Source organism: Trichechus manatus, unplaced genomic scaffold, assembly GCF_000243295.1.
Source record: "Trichechus manatus latirostris isolate Lorelei unplaced genomic scaffold, TriManLat1.0 scaffold00101, whole genome shotgun sequence".
Lineage (NCBI taxonomy): Eukaryota > Metazoa > Chordata > Mammalia > Sirenia > Trichechidae > Trichechus > Trichechus manatus.
The window spans coordinates 8,212,358-8,232,416 of record NW_004444037.1 but is presented as its reverse complement, the minus strand read 5'-3'; the positions used below and the strand labels follow the sequence as shown (position 1 = coordinate 8,232,416).

At 40.3% G+C, this 20,059-nt stretch overlaps 1 protein-coding gene across 1 annotated transcript; it reads right to left on the bottom strand.

Annotated features, from left to right (window-relative positions):
• Window positions 1-16,009: 16,009 nt before the first annotated feature.
• LOC101351615 (adenylosuccinate synthetase isozyme 2-like) lies at window positions 16,010-17,395 on the bottom strand. The gene is given in 2 exon segments (XM_012557436.2): window positions 16,010-16,453; window positions 16,455-17,395. Coding segments are annotated over 2 exon segments (1,362 nt in total). The 5' UTR covers window positions 17,381-17,395; the 3' UTR covers window positions 16,010-16,017.
• Window positions 17,396-20,059: the final 2,664 nt, after the last annotated feature.

The window sequence follows — 20,059 nt, the reverse complement described above, 5'->3', positions numbered from 1 at the left end:
TATGGCAGCATTGTTCACAATAGCAAAACGATGGAAACAACCTAGATGCCCATCAACAGATGAATGGATAAACAAACTACGGTACATACACACAATGGAGTACTATGCAACAAGAAAGAACAATGATGAATCTTGTGAAGCATCTCATAACATGGATGAAACTGCAGGACATTATACTGAGTGAAATAAGTCAATCACAAAAGAACAAATATTGTATGAGACCCCTATTGTAAAAACCCATGAAAAAGTTCACACACAAAATGTAACAATCTTTGTTGGTTACTAGGGATGGGAGGGGTGGGGGGAAATACTAAATAGGCAATAGATAAGTAGTATCTTGGGTGAAGGGTGAGACAATACACAATACAGGGGAAACTAGCACAGCTTGGACAAGGAAAGTCATGGAAGCTCCATAGACACATCCAAACTCCCTGAGGGACTGAATTGCTGGGTGGAGGGCTGTTGGGGCCATGGTCTCAGGGAATATCTAGCTCAATTGGCATAACACAATTTATAAAGACAATGTTCTACGTTCTACCTTGGTGAGTAGTGTCTGGGGTCTTAAAAGCCTGTGAGCAGCCATCTAAGATACTCCACAGGTCTCATCCCTTCAGGAGCAAGTGAGAATGAAGAGAACAGGATACAAGGAAAAGATTATTCCGAAGGACTAATGGACCACAGCTTCCAAGGCCTCCACCAGACTGAGTCCAGTACAGATAGATGGTACCCGGCTACCAACGATTGCTCTGACCAGGATCACAACAGAGGGTTCTGGACGGAGTTGGAGAATGATGTAGAACAAAATTCTAACTCACAAAAACCAGATTTACTGGCCTAAAGGAGACTGGAGAAACCCTGAGAGTATGGCCCCCAGACACCCTTTCAGCTCAGTAGTGAAGTCATCTCCGAGTTTCACCGTTCAGCTGGGGAGTGGACAGCCCCACAAAACCAAATGGGACTAATGAGTTACAGCAGTCCTGGGACAAGGGCCAGAAGGCAGAAGGGGACAGGGAAGCTGGTGATAGGGAACTCAAGTTTGAGTAAGGATAGTGTTGATGTGTTGTGAGGTTGTTAACCACCGTCATAGGGCAACATGAGTACTAACTGTTAAATGAGAAACTATTTTGTTCTGTAAGCCTTCATCTAAAGTGAGAATAGCAGCACAATTGGAAGAGCATAGTCGATGTCACTGAACTGTGCATGTAGAAATTTTTGAAATGGTGTATCTTTGGCTATGTGTATTTTCAACAAAAAAAAAATGTCGAGAAGGGAGAGAGTTGACATGCTGTGGGGTTGTTAACCAATGTCATAAAACAATATGTGTACTACTGTTTCATGAGAAACTATTTATTCTGTAAGCCTTCACCTGAAGTACAATTTAAAAAAAATTTTTTTCTCTGTACTTTTTTTCTCCTCTTCTTCTAGAATTCCTATTATGCATAAATTATTCCTCTTGATGGTGTTCCACATACTCTAAGGCCTTCTTGATTTTTCTTCATTCTTTTTTTCTGATTATTCCTCAAATTAGTATCAAGGGATGTGTTCTTTATTTTGCTGATTCTTTCTTCTATTGATTCGGTTCTAGTTCTGTGTCTTTCCATTGAGTTATCTATTTCTGATATTTTATTGTTAATGTTCTGAATTTCTACTTGTTCTGTATGGTTTGCACTGAGTCTCATTTTGTTCTTGTATTGTTTTCCTAAATTCTTCTAGGTTTTTTTCTGTGGTTTCCTTGATCTCTTTGAAGATCCTAAATATAAGTCTTTCAAATGCCTTCTCTGATACTTCTATTATTGTTTCTTCCTCCAGAAACTTTTCTATCTCTTTATTTTGCTCACTTGTTTGAGCCATCTTATCCTGTTTTTTCATATGATTTGTTATTGTCTGCTGTCTCTGAGGCATTAAGGGGTTATTTTACTTATTGATTGAATGCTTGCTTGTGTTGTCCTGATTTTTTTTTTGGTGGGGGTTGTGGTGAACAACTAGGGGTGCAGGAGCTCTCTCCTGCTCACCAGGTGGGTGGGGTGCAGAGGAGAGTGGCAGATGGGGCTGGGTGGCAAGGGAAGGGGGGCTCATACTGTAGTACCCACGCGGGTGGTGTGGCAGAGGTGGGGGTTCATGTAGCTAATTACCAGGAAGACGGGAGGAGGAGGAGCATGCTCCTCTCGTCACCGGGTGTGGGTGCCTGGGCACTACCAGTGGCGAAGCCAGCAATCAGGACCTGGCCTTGACCAGTACAAGGAGGGGAGGTCTGCCTGTAGTCTGGTTGGGTGGCACTCTATGGATCTATTACTCTGTGTGTGCCACCCACCCTGATGTTCAGGGACTGCTGCTGGTGAGTAGTCCTGTCTCTGGATCCTGGCTCCCTCCCTTCTCTGTGGATGCCAGGATACCTGGAGCTCTCACCCTCCTACTTGTACTTTCATTCCTTAGATCTCGTTCCTGTCCTTCTCACCTTGCTTCACTCCAGGTATGTCTACACACTTTCTCTTTCTCCTATTGGGAATTCTGTGAAGTTGTCCTCCTGTGCTCCTCACCCGGGATTGCTCCTGGCTTTGTCTCAATATGGCCATGCTGTGACAGGTCAGCTGGCAGGGCACCTCTGCTCCATATCTCTCCTTATTCACTGTTTTCATTCAGTTTCTTATTCCAATCAGTGTTAGACTAATTCTTTATCCCTCCATTTGATGCTCAGGGTTCCAGGATTGTCATCTGTATCTGTTTAATTTGATTTCTTGGGTCTTTGCTGTAGAGAGACAGCATAGTGTGTCTGACTAAGCCGCCATCTTGGGCCATCTCTCTTAGTGCTACTTTCGATACACTTTATCTGAGGTCTACTTGATGACTCTGGAAACCTCTAAATATTTCTATCAATTGTCAGTGTATTGATCCAGTCCTTTAGAAATTGGCTGACTCCTCTTTAAGAATGAACTGGAGAAAGATGGCAACAGCTCGTCTTTGGGCTCAGCTTCCACTTTGTCCATATGCTGTCCTGAGGATATTGATTAGAGGTTCTCAAACTTGTCCTTGGTGATGAAACACCTGAAAGCCATATGATCTTGACAGAACAACATAAATCATTGATACATTCATCTTAAAATAACAAAATAAATTTGTGCTTAATCAGTTTCTATATTAGTACTAAAGCTTTAAGAAAAATTTGAGTAAAATCTTTAAAACTGAGAAAGTGCTTTCCATTAACTCAGTGTTTCCATGAACTAGGGTGAAATCTATGCTATTCACTTGTTCTTAATGGAGAAACACTGATCTAAAACACAAGGATTCTGCAGAAGTCTAATTTGGGATGTAATGATCCAGACATCACCAAATACTACACGTTCCACTAGAATATAAACTCCCTCAAGACAGGGATTTTTGTCTGCCTTAGATGTTTAAAAAACAAAAACAAACAAACAAACAAAAACAAACCAGTTGCTGTCGAGTCAATTCTGACTTATGGCAATCCCATGTGTGTCAAAACTGTGCTCTATAAGATTTTCAGTGGCTGATTTTTTGGAAATAGATTGCCAGGCCTTTCTTCTGAGGTGCATCTAGGTGGACTCCAACCTTTTGGTTAGCAGCCAAGTGTGTTAACCATTTGTACCACACAGGGACTCTGTTTTAAGCATTACTGGCTTCTCAATGCCTAGCACAAGGTTGGCACATAATAGGTGCTCAATATATATTTATTGAACAAATGAATTCTGCCTCCTTGAGGAGTTAGTGTGGTGTCTTGGAAAGAGCAAGGTCTTTGGGATTAGATAGACATTTATAGAAGTTGGGATCCTACCCTGAGGAGGTAGGAGGCTACCTTGAGACTGCCCCCAGAGTTTTCTGGGAAAGGTTTCTTTCTATAGCAATAGCTCTTTTAGGAAAGAAGAAAATGGTTACCATGTAAAATTAAGGGTATATTGTCTTCTTCCCGCTTTGAGCACTGTCCTTTGTAAATCCTCAAACTATTTGTAGTGAACGAACATTTTTCTAAATTTACTATTGTCACAGACTAATTCTTTTGTAAAATACAATAAAAATGAATTACTAGAAAAAATAAATGAAAAAAAAGAAGTACAAAATACATGACCACGTTTCTTTATTATTAGATTCAACACACATAAAATTGTTGTGTTAGGTGCCAGCTAGTCAGTTCCAACTAATAGCAACCCTGTGTACAACAGAACGAAATACTACCCGGTCCTGCTCCATCCTCACAATTGTTGTTATGTTTGAGATTATTGTTGCAGCCACTGTGTCAAGGGTCTTCCTCTTTTTCGCTGACCTCTACCTTAGCAAGCATGATGTCCATCTCCAGGGACTTGTCACCCCTGATAGCATGTCCAAAAATACATGAGATGAAGGCTTGAAATCCTCGCTTCCAAGGAGCATTCCGGCTATACTTTTTCCAAGACAGACTTGTTCATTCTTTTGGCAGTCCATGATATATTCAATATTCTTTGCCAACACCATAATTCAAAGGCATCATTTCTTCTTTGGCCTTCTTTATTCATTGTCCAGCTTTCACATGCATACAAGGAGATTGAAAATACCATGCCTTGGGTCAGGTACACCTTAGTCCTCAAAGTGACATTTTTGCCTTTCAATAGTTTAAAGAGGTCTTTTGCAGCAGATTTTCCCAATGCAATGCATCATTTTATTTCTTGACTGCTGCTTCCGTGGGTGTTGATAGTGGATCCAAGTAAAATGAAGTCCTTGACCACTTTAATATTTTCTCCATTTACCATGATGTTGCTTTTTGGTCCAATAGTGAGGATTTTTGTTATCTTTATGTTGAGGTGTAAGCCATACTGAAAGCCAAAGTCTTTGACCTTCTTCAGTGAGTGCTTTAAGTCCTCTTTGCTTTCAGCAAGCAAAGTTGTGTCATCTGCATATTGCAGGTTGTAAATAAGTCATCCTCCAACTCTGATGCTGCTTTATTCTTCATATAGTCCAGCTTCTCTGATTATTTGTTCAGCATACAGATTGAATAAGTATGGTAAAAGGATACAACCCTGATGCACACCTTTACAGTTCAGTAAATGTAATCAGAACAAATATAGGGAAAAAGAAAAAAAAGCACACGAAAACTGTATGTTGTTCATTGAAAGTGTGGGTGTATGTGATGAAAATAGAATTGCACTAACACCTGTAATTTATTGTCATTCTGCAATCATATTAAAAGAATTCATCAGTGAAATGACCCATATTAATATTGATGTGCAGACTTAGAACAAACCCCATGTGTATCCATTTTTTAAGTTATAATGTGACAAATGAGCTTGCTTTTTGCTTGTTACTTTATGTTATTTAGGTTGGATGGAAAACAACATTCCTCTCTGAAGATAATATATATCTAATTACCAAACCAGTTGCCATCAATTCAATTCCAACTCCTGGCAACCTCATGTGTTTCAGAGTAGAACTGCACTCCACAGGGTTTGGGATGCTTTTGGAAGTAGATCACCAGGCCTCTCTTCTGAGGTGCTTCTGGGTTGGTTTGAACCTCCAATCCTTCAGTTAGTAGTCAAGTGTCTAACTGTTTGCACCACCCAGGTTCTCCAGATATACCTAAACAGTTTATCTGTTTTGTTTTTATAACACTTTTAGTAGAGAAACCAGTCTCACAAAAAGTATTAGTTATCTAGTGCTGCTATAAAGAAATACTACAAGTGGCATTCAACCGTGCTCACCTACCTGCCCCAACATTCACCTGGAGCCTGGGATATCTACCAATGACCTTGTCCAGATTCGATGCCTCCACCCCAGGCCCACTTCCGTGGCACTGGTTCCCTGGTCACCACTGGCTTTCAGGGAGAAGGCAGCGTCCGACCTGCAGGGGCTGGACCCACCTTTGAAGTGTCATTATTAACTTATGGATTTAAAAATATTTGACCTGGCCAAGGTGGCGGACTAGTCAGACACACTAAACCATCCCACTGCAACAAAGTCCTGAAAAACCAAGTAAAACAGATACAGATGTCAATCTTGGAACCCTGAACCTTAAATTAAGGGATAAAGTATTAGATTGGAAGTCCTGAGGAGAAGAAGAAACTAATAGAAAACAGGGAAGGAATAAAGATGTGGAGTGGAGGTTCCTGGCCAAATGGCATGACTTAGCATAGCCATCATGGAATAAAAGCAACAACTCCACACACGGAAAGGCACCTCCATGGAATTCCCAATAGGAGATAGAGGTATGGCCCAGTCACACCCAAGGCTAAGTGAGACCACATTTGCTCACTGCAGCTCAAAGATGAGCCCAGATTCTTTCACCTGGTAACCACAGAAGCAAGATCCTACAATCCCTACCCTTCTAGCGAACAGCAGCTATAACTGCACCATCCCAGCAATCCCGACTACCAGGAACCACAGTGTCAATCCACTCTGTTTTCCCCTCCATCTATCTCCCTCTGCCCCTGCCTTCATCCACCCATCCTCCATCTCTCTCCTCTGCTTTGCCAGCCACTGCCCTGAGGGAAACTCGCCTGGACCCCAGGCCCTTCCCTGCCAGCTTTGGACCCCTCCTGTCACCTGTTGCAGCCCAGAGGGGACATGGCATGGATGCCAGGCACTTCCTTATTGGCTCTAGACCACCCACCCCGGCTGCCTACCATAGCCCCAAGGGGTCCCAGCCCAGACTCCAGGACCCTCCTCACCAGCTCCAGACCCCCACCCCCACCCCCGCTGACCACCGTAACCCTGCTCCAGCACCCAGTCAGGTTCACAGTGCAGACAAGCAATCCATCTCCATCCCTTCTGCCTCTGTTGGACTTACCTGGCTACGCCATAACTCAGGGAATATATAAGGTGTAGGTACAGAACTTTCAAATGGAGAGGAAGTCAAGATGATAACAAGTAATAAAAGACTGGTTCAAACTTAGAAAGGTAAGGGTAAATTTCAAGTTAACCACAAAAAAAGTTAGCAAACCTACTCATCAAAATAAAGAAGAAAAACAAAGTCTCAGTAAACACAAAATCTACAATAACAAAAGAAATAAAACAAAATTTCACAAACAAAAGGAACTCAGCACAGAAAAGTAAGAGGAACAAAGAAAACATCAGCACTACAAAAATAAGCACTACAAAATGACAGCAATAAACTCACGCCTATTGATAATCACACTGAATGTAAATGGCTTAAATGCACCCTTAAAGAGACAGAGAGTGACAGAATGGATTAAAAAACATGACCTATCAATCTATTGTCTACAAGAGACAGACCTTAGACACAAAGACATAAATATACTAAAAATGAAATGATGGAAAGAAGTATATCAAGCAAATAGCAACCAAAAAAGAGCAGGAGGGCAATACTAATCTCAAATAAAATAGACTTTAAGGCAAAATCCACCATAAAAGACAAGGAAGGACATTATATAATGATGAAAGGAAAAATCCATCATGAGGACATAAGCAGAATAAATATCTATATACCCAATGACAGCCCTGGTGGCACTGTGGTTAAGAGCGCAGGCTGCTAACCAAAAGGTCGGCAGTTTGAATCCACCAACTGTTCCTTGGAAACCCTATGGGGTAGTTCTACTCTGTCCTATAGGGTCACTATGAGTCAGAATCGACTCGACAGCAACAGGTACAGGTACATCCAATGACAGGGCTCCAAAATACATAAAACAAACTCTAACAGCACTGAAAAGAGAAATTGACAGTTCCACAATAATAATAGGAGACATCAACACACCATTCTCGGCAAACGACAGAACATCTAGAAAGAAACTCAGCAAAGATACAGAAGATCTAAAGGCCACAATCAACCAATTTGACTTCACAGACATACATAGAACACTCCACCCAACAGCAGCAAAGTATACATTCTTTTCCAACACACATGGAAAGTTCTCCAGAATAGACCACATCTTAGGCCACAAATCAACTCTCCACAAAATCCAAAACTTTGAGATAATACAAAGCATCTTCTCTGATCACAACACCATAAAAGTAGAAATTAATAACAGGAAGAGCAAGGAAAAAATCAAACACATGAAAACTGATTAATACCTTGCTTAAAAACCATTGAGTAATAGAAGAAATCAAAGAAAAGAATCACACGATCATCTCAATTGACACAGCAAAGGCATTTGATAAAGTCCAACACCGATTCCGGATAAAAACTCTCAGTAAGGTAGGAATAGAAGGGAAATTCCTCAATATAATAAAGGGCATCTATACAAAACCGACAGCCAACATCATTCTCAATGGAGAGAGGCTGAAAACATTCCCCCTCAGAATGAGAACAAGACAAGAATGCCATTTATCATGACTCCTATTTAACATTGTGCTGAAAGTCTTAGCTAGAGCAATAAGGCAAGAAAAAGAAATAAGGAACATCCAAATTGGTAAGGAAGAAGTAAAACTATCCCTATTCACAGATGATATGATACTATGCATAGAGAATCCTAAAGACTCCACAAGAAAACTACTGGAACTAATAGAAAGATTCAGCCGAGTAGCAGGATACAAGATAAACATACAGAAATCAGTTGGATTCCTACATACTAATACAGAGAATTATGAAAAGGAAATCAGGAAATCAATACCATTTATAATAAGCCCTAAAAAAATAAAATACTTGGGAATAAATCTAACCAGGGATGCAAAAGACCTGTACAACTACAGAACACTACTGCAAAAAACCAAAAGAGACGTACATAAATGGAAAAACATACCATGCTCATGGATAGGTAGACTCAACATTGTGAAAATGTCGATTCTACCCAAAGCAATTTACAAATACAATGCAATCTTGATCCGAATACCAACAATATCCTTTAACTAGATGGAAAAACTAATCATTAACCTTATATAGAAAGGAAAAAAGCCTCAAATAAGTAAAGCATTGTTGAAGAAGAACAAAGTAGGAGGTCTCACAGTACCTGACCTCAGAACCTACTATACAGCTACAGTAGTCAGAACAGCCTGATACTGGTACAAGGACAGATACATTGACCAATGGAACAGAATCAAGAACCCAGATATAAATCCATCTACCTACAGCCACCTGATCATTGACAAAGGTCCCAAGTTCATTAAATGGGGAAAAGACAGTCTTTTAGCAAACGATGCTGGCAAAAATGAAACAGGACCCATACCTCACACCATACACAAAAACTAATTCAGAATGGATCAAAGATCTAAATATAAAACCAAAAACTATAAAGATCATGGAAGAAAAAAATAGAGTCAATGCGAGGAGCACTAATACAGGGCATAAACAGGATACAAACCATAACTAACAACCCACAAACACAAGAAGATAAGTTAGATAAATGAGATCTTCCAAAAATTAAAAAATTACACTCATCAAAAGACTTCACCAAAAGAGTAAAAAGAGAACCTACAGACTGAAAAAAAATTTGGCTATGACATATCAGACAAAGGGCTAATCTCTAAAATCCATGGGAAAATCCAACACCTCTTCAATAAAAAGACAAATAATCCGGTTAAAAAATGGGCAAAGGTTATGAACAGAAGCTGAAAGAAGACATTCAGGAGGTTAACAGACACATGAAGAAATGCTTGGCCATCACTAGCCATTAGAGAAATGCAAATCAAAACTGTAATGAGATACCATCTCACCCTGACTTTACTGGCACAAATCAAAAAAACAGAAAATAACAAATGCTGGAGAAGTTTCGGGAAAATTAGAACTCTTATGCACTGCTAATGAGAATGTAAAATGGCATAACCATTTTGGAAAATGATATGGTGCTTCCTTAAAAAGCTAGTAATACCATACGATCCAGCAATTCCTAGGAATATATCCTAGAGAAATAAGAGCCGTTACAGGAATAGACATACACATAAGCATGTTCATTACAGCATTATTCACAATAGCAAAAAGGTGGAAACAACCTAAGTGCCCATCAACAGCTGAATGAACAAACTATGCTACATACACACAGGGGAATACTATGCAATAATAAAGAACAATGATGAATCTGCAAAACATCTGACAACCGGGATGAATCTGGAGGACATTATGCTGAGTAAAATAAGTCATTCACAAAAGGACAAATAATGTATGAGACCACTATTATAAAAACACATGAAAATATTTCCACACAGAAAGAAACAATCTTTGATGGTTATGAGGGAGGGGAGGGATGGGGAAGGAAAAATGCTAACTAGATAGTAGATAAGTAGTAACTTCAGTGAAGGGTAAGGCCATACACAATACCAGAGAAGTCAGAACAACTTGACCAGGGCAAAGTCATAGACGCTTCACAGACACATCGAAACACCCTAAGGGACTGAGTTACTGGACTAAGCGTTGGGCACCATGGTTTTGGGGAGCATATAGCTCAATTGGCATTACAAAGTCTATAAAGAAAATGTTCTACATCTGACAGCGGTGAGTAGTGTCTGGGGTCTTAAAAGCCTGTGAGCGACCATCTAGGATACATCTACTGGTCCCATCCTGGCTGAAGTAAAGGAAAATGAAGAAAACCGAAGACACAGGGGAAAGATTAGTCCAAAGGACCAATGGACCACAACTACCACAACCTCCACCTGACTGAGCCCAGAACAACTAGATGGTGCCCCGGCTACCACCACTGATTGTTCTGGTAAGGATCACAATAGACGGTCCCAGACAGAACAAGAGAAAAATGTAGAGTAAAATTCAAATTCACACACAAAAAATAGACCAGGCTTGCTGGTCTGACAGAGACTGGAGAAACCCCAAGAGTTTGGCCCCCGGACACCCTTCTAACTCAGTACTGGAGTCACTCTTGAGCTTCACCCATCAGCCAAAGATTAGACAGGTGTATGGGGCCAACAATAACACACATGAAGAAGGTGCTTTCTAGTTTAATAATATATATGAGACTAATGGGCACGCCAGCCCAAAAACAAAGATAAGAAGACAGGAAGGGACAGAAAAACTGGACAAATGGAAACAGGGAACCAGCGGTGGAGAAGAGGAGAATGTTGACACATCACAGTGTTGGCAACCAATGTCACAAAACAATTTGTGTGTTAACTGTTTAATGAGAAATTAATTTGCTCTGTAAACTTTCACCTAAAGCACAATACAAATAAATAAACAAAAATATTTGACCTGTTTCAAAGAAAGAAATACCAGAAGTGGATGACTTTAACAAAGAGAAATTTATTCTCTCACAGTTCAGGAGGCTAGAAGTCTGAATTCAGTCCACCATCTCCAGGTAAAGGCTTTCTCTCACTGTTGGCTCTGGGGGAAGGTCCTTGCCATCAATCTTCCCTTGATCTAGGAGCTTCTCAGTGCAGGGACCCCCGGTCCAAAGGATGCACTCTGCTCCCAGCACCTTTTCTTGGTGGTATGAGGTCCCTCTCCTCTCTGCTTGATGCTGTCTTTTACACCTCAAAAGATTGACTCTCAAGATACAACCTAGTCCTATAGATTGAGTCCTATCTCAGTAACATAACTGCTTCTAATCCTGCCTCATTAACATTTTAGAGGTTAGGATTTACAACAGATAGGATAATCACATCAGATTACAAAATGGTGGACAATTATACAATATTGGGAATCATGGCCTAGCCAAGTTGACACACATTTTGGAGGGACACAATTCAATCTCTAACATAAAGGTATGCTGATAAGAAGGGTAGAAGGGATTGTAAAACAATTTCAGCAATCTCAGATATTCATTTTTAAATTCTATTCAAAATGAAGCAAGTAGACATATGATTTCAAAATTCATCTTCAGTCCTTCATCAGTAACCAGATCCACGCACATATCTTGGCTCTGCTTAAGAACATCCCCCACCCTGAGTTCAGCGGAATGAGAGCCCAGAGTCAGAAATAAAATTGAGTTACATAAAACATATGAAGTTACATTTCTTTTATGCTGGAGTTTGTGGAATGAGATTCACACTTATTAAATATGTCAAAAAGTGATTTTTAATGGTGTCTTGAAAAAGTTATAGCAAAGACAACTGTTTTATTTGATATAACTGGCGAACCCAACCCCTCTGAATTGTAGCATTTTCAAAGACAGTTTTAGTAAAATGTCTTCCTTTAATTGAACCTCCTTACATATTTAATGTAAAGAAGAAACACATGTTCCAGAGCAAGTTATACTTTATAAGGCGTTGGGTTGGGTCCACAGCCAAATAGAACATGGCAAGATGTGGAATATATCGCCGCAGATGTAAAGGTGGCTGCAACTTCGACCAGTCACTTAGTGCACCCTTTCTCAAGGTCTTTTTAAATCCGAAAAGAAGCCCAAGGGCCAAGCATTGAAAAAAGAGGGAAATAACATACTGTTTTTCCATCGTCCCTTTTGGTTACAACCGAACCCACTTAGCAAACAATGGAAAAGTAAATTGAACAGGATTTGCCCTTTTGAAGAGCTGACATTGCTATTTTGATATTTTTCCATACAACAGTAGAGGCACTAGTGCCAGCAGTTGATTTTATTCTGTTCAGCGACATTTTCTTGAAGGAGTCCCAAGTTTAATAAAGAGGAGAAATATTTCTTCCAATCGACCTAAAGCTTTACGTCTGTAAGTAATAAAATCGAGAAGAAAACACTTCTAATATTTAGTCCAATGTTGCTGTTCTTCCCCCCAAGGTGGCTGATTAACAAACACACGGAGCTAGCAATAAAATTCAATGATGCGTCTGCCAACAAGAGAAAAATGATTTCTCAGTCTGCTATAAGAAGTAATTAATATAAAGCAAATAATGACACTGTGAGATTAGGAGAGGGAAAAACATTAAAATACCTCTTTGTGTACTTGAAGGAGTTCGCATGTTCAAGTGAGTTACACTCAAGAACATTCATCCTCAGCGTCTGTTTTATTATCCACGAGGAACCCATACCTTGGCGAATCTCTTTCTTGTTCTACTGAGGTAAACATGTCAAAAAGGGACGTGGTTTGGCCAAGAATAAAGCATTCTCTACTCCATCAAGCATTATTTTCCTCTGTCATAGGGGAGCTCTCAACTGGTATACCAAAGGCACACGTGCAAAATGGAATGATCTCTGCATGGTCTTGGTGGCTCTTCCTTCTTTCTGTGGGGACTGCTAGGCCTCAGTACTTTTTCATAAGGGCAAGGTCCTTCCACAATGGGATTTGTATGATTTATAACTCTGGAGAGAAACTTTTGCTCAATCTAATTGGGTGGTCGACATTTGAACTCAATTTTGAAATTAATTTTCTTTGCTGTCCGTGTAAACCAAGCAGGATGAAACAAACGTGATTAATTTGAATGTGTCTGGGCTTTAACTTTAATCCATATGTACCTTGCTTACATTATAAAACAATTTGACCAGAAGACTCTATCTTGCTGTTGGAAAAGTGCTCTTTTAAAGGGTGTATGCGTGTGTCTGTAATTCCAGTACAGAAACATAATAAGTCACTGGATTATAAACTCCTTGAAGCTATGATCATGTTTCATTCAACTTTGCATCCTTCCTATCCCTAATTTAGTACCTGGTACATAGTAGGCAAGGAGCCTGGTGGTCCAGCGGTTAAGTGCTCAGCTGCTAAGTGAAAGGTCGATGGTTTGAACCTACCAGCCACTCTGCAGGAGAAAAGACCTGGTGATCTGCTTCTGTAAAGATTACAGCCTTGGAAACTCTACGGGGAAGTTCTATTCTGTTGTATAGGGTCGCTATGAGTCAGAATTGCCTAGACAGCAACAGGTTAGACAATCACAAAATGCTTAATTTGGTCATTTTTATTCGTTATTTTAATTAGCTAATATTTACTATGCACCCAGAACTATCAATAATTGAAAACTCAATGAAGGAATAAATGAACAAATGAATGAATAAACCAAGCATCTTCATGACCTTGAATTTTTCATACCCTGACAAAATATAACAATTTCACAAACATCTTAAAGTCCACAGATCTTGTACTTGGGAGTGAAAAAACAGCATTAAATGACAGTAATTAATGAATCACTTCACTGTCTTCTGAGTTCGCATATACCATAGGTGGTCTAATAATATCTTTTAACATCTATTAAGCCTTTATTCTGGATGAAAGAATGTTCTGTATTTACTAGTTATTTTCTTATGTAATCCTCACAACAACCCTATGAAGTAGACACTCCTATTATCCCCACTTTAGAACTCATAGCGACCAGCAGCAGCACTACAAATGGCTCCACCATTGGGGTCCTACGCATACACACACACACACACACACACACACACACACACACACACACATACACATAGGAAACCCTGGTGGCGTAGTGGTTAAGAGTTTGGCTGCTAACCAAAGGGTTGGCCGTTTGAATCCACCAGCTGCTCCTTGGAAACCCTGTGGGGCAGTTCTACTCTGTCCTATAGAGTCGCAATTGACTTGACAGCAACTGTTTTTTTTTAATTTTATTGTTGCTATTATTAACATCATGGTCCTTTAGCAAGACGTAAAAAAGAGCTCAGTGGAACTGGAACATAAGCACTTTATTGGACTCCTTCAGGACTTTTGACTCTCCTGACAAATGAAGTAGTTTAAGTAGGGAAGGGTCTTGATCAGATTTGGAGTTTTAGAAAGATTGTTCTGGCTCCAGCGTGGAGAATGTATTGAGTTCGGGTATTGCTGACCAGGGGCAGAGAGACCACTAACAAATATTACTGAGAGCTTACTGTGTGCCAATCACTGTTTTAGCATTGGCTTCTGTGGTAAAGAAGACAGCAAGAACCCTGCTCACCTGAACTCACATTCTAATAGGGGGAGGAAATCAAGTTAAGACAGCATTTACACAGGGCAGTCAGAGCCTTGGTGGTGCAGTGGTTAAGAGCTTGGCTGCTAACCAAAAGGTTGGCAGTCTGAATGCATCAGCCGCTCCTTGGAAACCCTATGGGGCAGTTATACATTTTCCTATAGGGTAACTATGAGTTGGAGTCGACTCGACAGTAGTTTTTTTTTTTTTTTTTTTTAACTAGAAATATTTGGTTCTTTTTAATCAGCTATTGATGGTATAATAAAATAAATTCAGGTGGCACCTAATTTAAACATTTGAAAATAGTTCATTGAAGGATAATCTACAACACACATGTTAAGCCTAATTGTCAAGATAATGCTTTTTTTTTTTTTTCAAGAAAGGAGAAATAAAGCCATGATCAAAATTATAACCAACAATTTGGGTTCATCTGGACACTTACAGATGATTTTGTAGGCATACTGGCAGGCACAATGTTGAAAAATCAATCCACTAGATTTAGGAATAATGGTAAGATAAAAAAGGAAAGATACACATTTCATCAGAGTTAATGCCTGAAATTAAAGAAAAATATCCACCAAATACCACAACAGATCTTTTAATGACTTGTTTTGTTAACATTAAGGTTGTTGTTTTGGGGAACACCTTTCTCTTTGAACATTTAATTAAATGTTCAATGCATTAAATAATTTACAGAGAGAAATAAGTTCTGTATTCTGTACAAATTACAGGACTTGTAATTACCCCCTCTCCCCTCAAAGCTCACTTTTGCAATGGTCTCAGCAGAAAATAAACAGTTCACCATTTGAACAGAATTTATAGCATTATAAAAGTTTACAGAACCCCTGTCCTTTAATCATTTTTTCTAACAGCAAAGATTCTACTGACAAAATTGAATGATCAGAATGTACAAATATTTGTGCAAAACGGCATTAATTGTTCTTACCATCTCACAGGGGTAAAATGTTCTTACCATCTCATAGGGGTAAAACCTAAGAACACACAATGCCAATAATGAAAAACTACGTTGAAAGTCATTCTATTTTAGATTCCAAACAATATGGATTATACTATTACTAAACATTAAAAGAAAATGTGGCACCATGAGCAGCAGGAGCAACAAATGATTCGGCAATTATGTCAGCTAAGAAAAGCTGACACTGGAATATGCCAAAGTTTATTTCCATGACAACCATCCATCTTAAAAGACTGGAAACAACTGTAGGGCTTACAACTCACTTCAATGTCTTTATACTTGAATTTGCAGATCATAAACGAAATGTTTACGAAGTCTTATTCCTCCTTTCAAGGAGTGTTTCTTCTGTCACTGGAAATCCTTAAAAGAGTTGAATCATAGACTCTCTGGATTCACCTACGCCAATCCATTTAACTGGAATTTGAAGCTCATCTTCAATAAATCGAACATAATTTTGTGCATTAACAGGTAGTTCTTCAAATGTCCTTGCATTTGATATGTCCATGTTCCACCCCGGGAGAGTCTTATACCGAACTTCAACTTTATTTAAGACTTCTTGGTTGGCTGGGAAATGAGGTATGATTTCACCACCTAACTTGTAAGCAACTCCAACTTTGATTTCTGTAAACATGTCCAAAATATCCAGTTTGGTAAGTGCCAACACAGTAAATCCATTAATCATGTGAGCATATCTGAGCAAAACGAGGTCCAGCCAGCCACATCTTCTTTTCCTTCCAGTAGTCACACCAAACTCTCTACCCCTTGTTTGTAATAATTCTCCAATATCATTGTCTTGCAAAGGCACCAATACCAACTCTAGTTGTATAAGCTTTCACAACTCCGTACACTTCTCCCACATTCTGAGGGGGCATACCCAAACCAGTATAAACACCTCCAACAGTACAATTTGAAGAGGTTACAAAAGGATAAATCCCAAAATCAATATCAAGTAGTGCTGCATTTGCTCCTTGTACCAAGATTTTCTTTGGTGGTCCATGTAGGGCCTCATATAGGAAATAAACGCCATCTCTCAGCATTGGTTTAATTTTTTCCATATAACCCTTGAGTTTTTGTAATTCACCTTCAATGTCTATTTCCAAAGTGGGGTATATAGATTTGTACTGATTAGCCAGAACTTTGAACCTCTCAGAGAAGCCACCAAAGTCAGAGACAAGATCACACATCCTAAGTCCACTCCGAGCAGCTTTGGAAGAATACACTGGGCCAGTGCCCTTTTTTCTGGTACCCAAATTTTTTCCTGCTTGTTCTTGTCTTTGTTGTTCCTGGATACCATCAGCTGCTTGATGAAAATCAAACACAATATGAGCACTGTCAGGTATGATAAGCCTTTTTTCCCAGCCTTCTAGACCTTTTCCTTTTTGAACATTTTTCTCTGCCTCCTCGAACAATCCAGGCAAATGACTTACCACACCATTTCCAATGAATGCAGTAACATTTGGATTAATTATGCCACTGGGTAGAAGATGAAAATCATATTCTACAGAATCCACAACAACTGTATGGCCAGCATCATTTCCTCCCTGGCAGCGGCAAACGATGTCGGCGTCCTGTGACAGCAGATCCACCACCTTCCCTTTGCCTTCATCGCCCCACTGCGCGCCGAGCACCACCGTCACCCGGTTCCCTCCGTGCCACGCCCTGGAGCGACTGCAATCGCCGTTGGGCAGGGAAGATGCCGCCTGCTCGGTCTCGGCGAACGACATGGTTCCGGCGACGCGAGGAGAACACAAAAGAGACGTCTGGGGAGAGTGCGGGAACTGAACCGCTCTCGACAGTAGTTTTTTTGGTGGCAACTTTCATTCAGGTGAAAGGTAGGGGTTGCCCCATGCTTCTCAAACTATCTCTAGTGAAGGATTAGATGTTTTCCCTAATTCGTCCCAGACAGATATGTGATTCTAACCACTACTTGAGTATGACAACATCCAAGCTGGCTTATACTCCATTCCACGAGACAAACTCATTGATTTTGCACTTAGATGTTGCAGCAAGGTCAAATTGCAATACAATCTTCGAAGTCCTTACTCTTGATTGCTCTCAACTAGGGGGGATTATGGTGTTTTTCGCTGATTGGGGACAGGTCTAGAGGAAGGTTCAGTATTAGATATCGAGTATGGGGTGGAACAAGAGACATCTGGGCAGGTGGATATGTGGGTTTGAATCTTAATCCACAAACTCAGGTAGGAAGAGCAACATGCAATACCATTTCATTATTTCCTTCAGATCAACTTAAGTCTGATTCACTGTCTCAGCACCTTGGAGCAACTAATTTAGTTGATAAAGCCAATTTTAATGGACTGACAGTGAAAAAGAAACAAACTGTATTGCAGACCAAATCGTATTTGGGAGCCTACTGAGTGGGAATGTGATGGGGAAGGAAAACCTGGTGGAACAGGTCTAGAAGCAGCGTGGTTCTTAGTACACCCAGCACAGTCAGCTGCCTCCTGCTGGTAAGGAACTGCATTTTCCCAAGAGGTCCTGACTCTCAGGGTGAGGTCTGTGACCTGGAACCCTGAACAGAAATCCTTCGCCAGCTGCGCCACCCCAGGAAAAGCAGAGACAGGCACTGGCTTTTTCATGTCACCCAGCCAGCAGTGGAAAATTTGTCCCAGAGGTTTTCCTTCTGCTACTGCAGCCAATTCTCCATTCAGGACTCAGCTCCAGGACTTTCTGATAGCCTTCAGCCCTGGGCCATGCCTACAGATGCTGTAATAAAATACCACAAACTAGGTGGCTTAAAAAAACAGAAATTTATTCTCTCACAGTTCTGGAGGTCAGAAGTTAGAAACCAGTGTCAGCACGTTAGTTCTTTCTGGAGATTCTAAGGGAGAATCTGTTCCATGCACCTCTCCTCACTTCTGGTGGTTGCTAGCAATCCTTACAGCTGAATCACTCCAATCACCACATGACCTACTTCCCTGAGTGTCTGTGTGTCCATTCCTCTTCTCATAAGGACACTAAACCAAAAAAAAAAAAAAACCCATTGCCATCAAGTTGATTCCGAATCATAGCGAGCCTATAGGACAGAGTAGAGCTATCCCATAGGGTTTCCCAGGCTGTAAATCTTTACAGATGCAGACTGCCAGCCACATCTTTTTCCCACAAAGCAGCTGGTGGGTTCGAACCAGTAGCTTTTGGTTAGCAGTCAAGTGTTTAATCATTGTGCCACCAGGGCTCCTGAAGCACAATTACAGTATATCTCTGTGTGTTTAAAAATACCAATCAGTTCGACGTAAATATGTTTTAAATATCACAATTTTCATGTATTCATTTTTCAAAATAAACTTGGGGCCTCTCTTTCTGTAAGACGTCTTGCTTCTCCCTCACTCCATCCACCCTTAGGAACCTGTTCCATTTCAGTAGTTAAAGGAAAACATATAAAAAAGAAAGAAAATAAATAAATAGCACAGCAATGATTTGACCAGCAGGGGGCAGCAAGAGACAAAGAATAAGATGTTAGATTTCTCTTCTCCAACCCCCAACTTTGTCTGAAATCCTGGATTAGATGGTTTAAATTGAGGAGGGGGATTGTAGGAATGGGGATGAAATCCAAAACCACAAAACTTAAACTCATAAAGTTAAGTGGATGCAGAACTTGTTGGAACAAGATTTACCGAGGACAATAACCAGACATCCAGCTCTATGGAAAAAGGCCGCCCGGCAGAATTTTTAGAAAAGCTGGCTCTCTTTGGTGGCATCCACTAACTTGGTAATACGAATATTATTTGCAAAATAGCCTATAGATAAGATGAGAGAACGTGGTTCCCTTTTAATAAAATCCCACAGCCTATAATCATTATGAAAACCCTGGTGGCGTAGTGGTTAAGAACTAAGGCTGCTAATCGAAAGGTCGGTGGCTTGAATTCACCAGGCGCTCCTTGGAAACTCTCTGGGGTAGTTTTACCCTGTCCTATAGGGTCACTATGTGTTGGAATCGACTTGTGGGCAACGGGTTTGGTTTGGTTTTGGTTTTATACTTACTATGAATTTTGAAATGTGAGTTTCCCAGGCCGGGTATACCTGGGCAGTGGGGGTGTCAGGCACCCAACACTGTGCATCTTAGGACTCACCTGATCAGGTGAGAAGAAATACGGGACACTGGAAAGTAGGAAGGTGAGCATTGTGGTCCAGGACTGAGTCTCACAGGTCCATGAATTTCTGAGATGTGTAAAAATGTGAACCCCGACACACAGAGATATGGACCCTAAAGAAGATTGTAAGGGAAAACAGGAAAGGAAATGGTGGTGGTGGAAGGATTCTATTTGGGAAATGTTTATTTGAAATGTTTGTTTGGAATCCTAGGTTGTAAGTGGTGAAATTAAAAATCCTGACAACAATAGTATGGAGGGACACTGGGGCTAGTATCCATTTCAAGGACCCTAAAT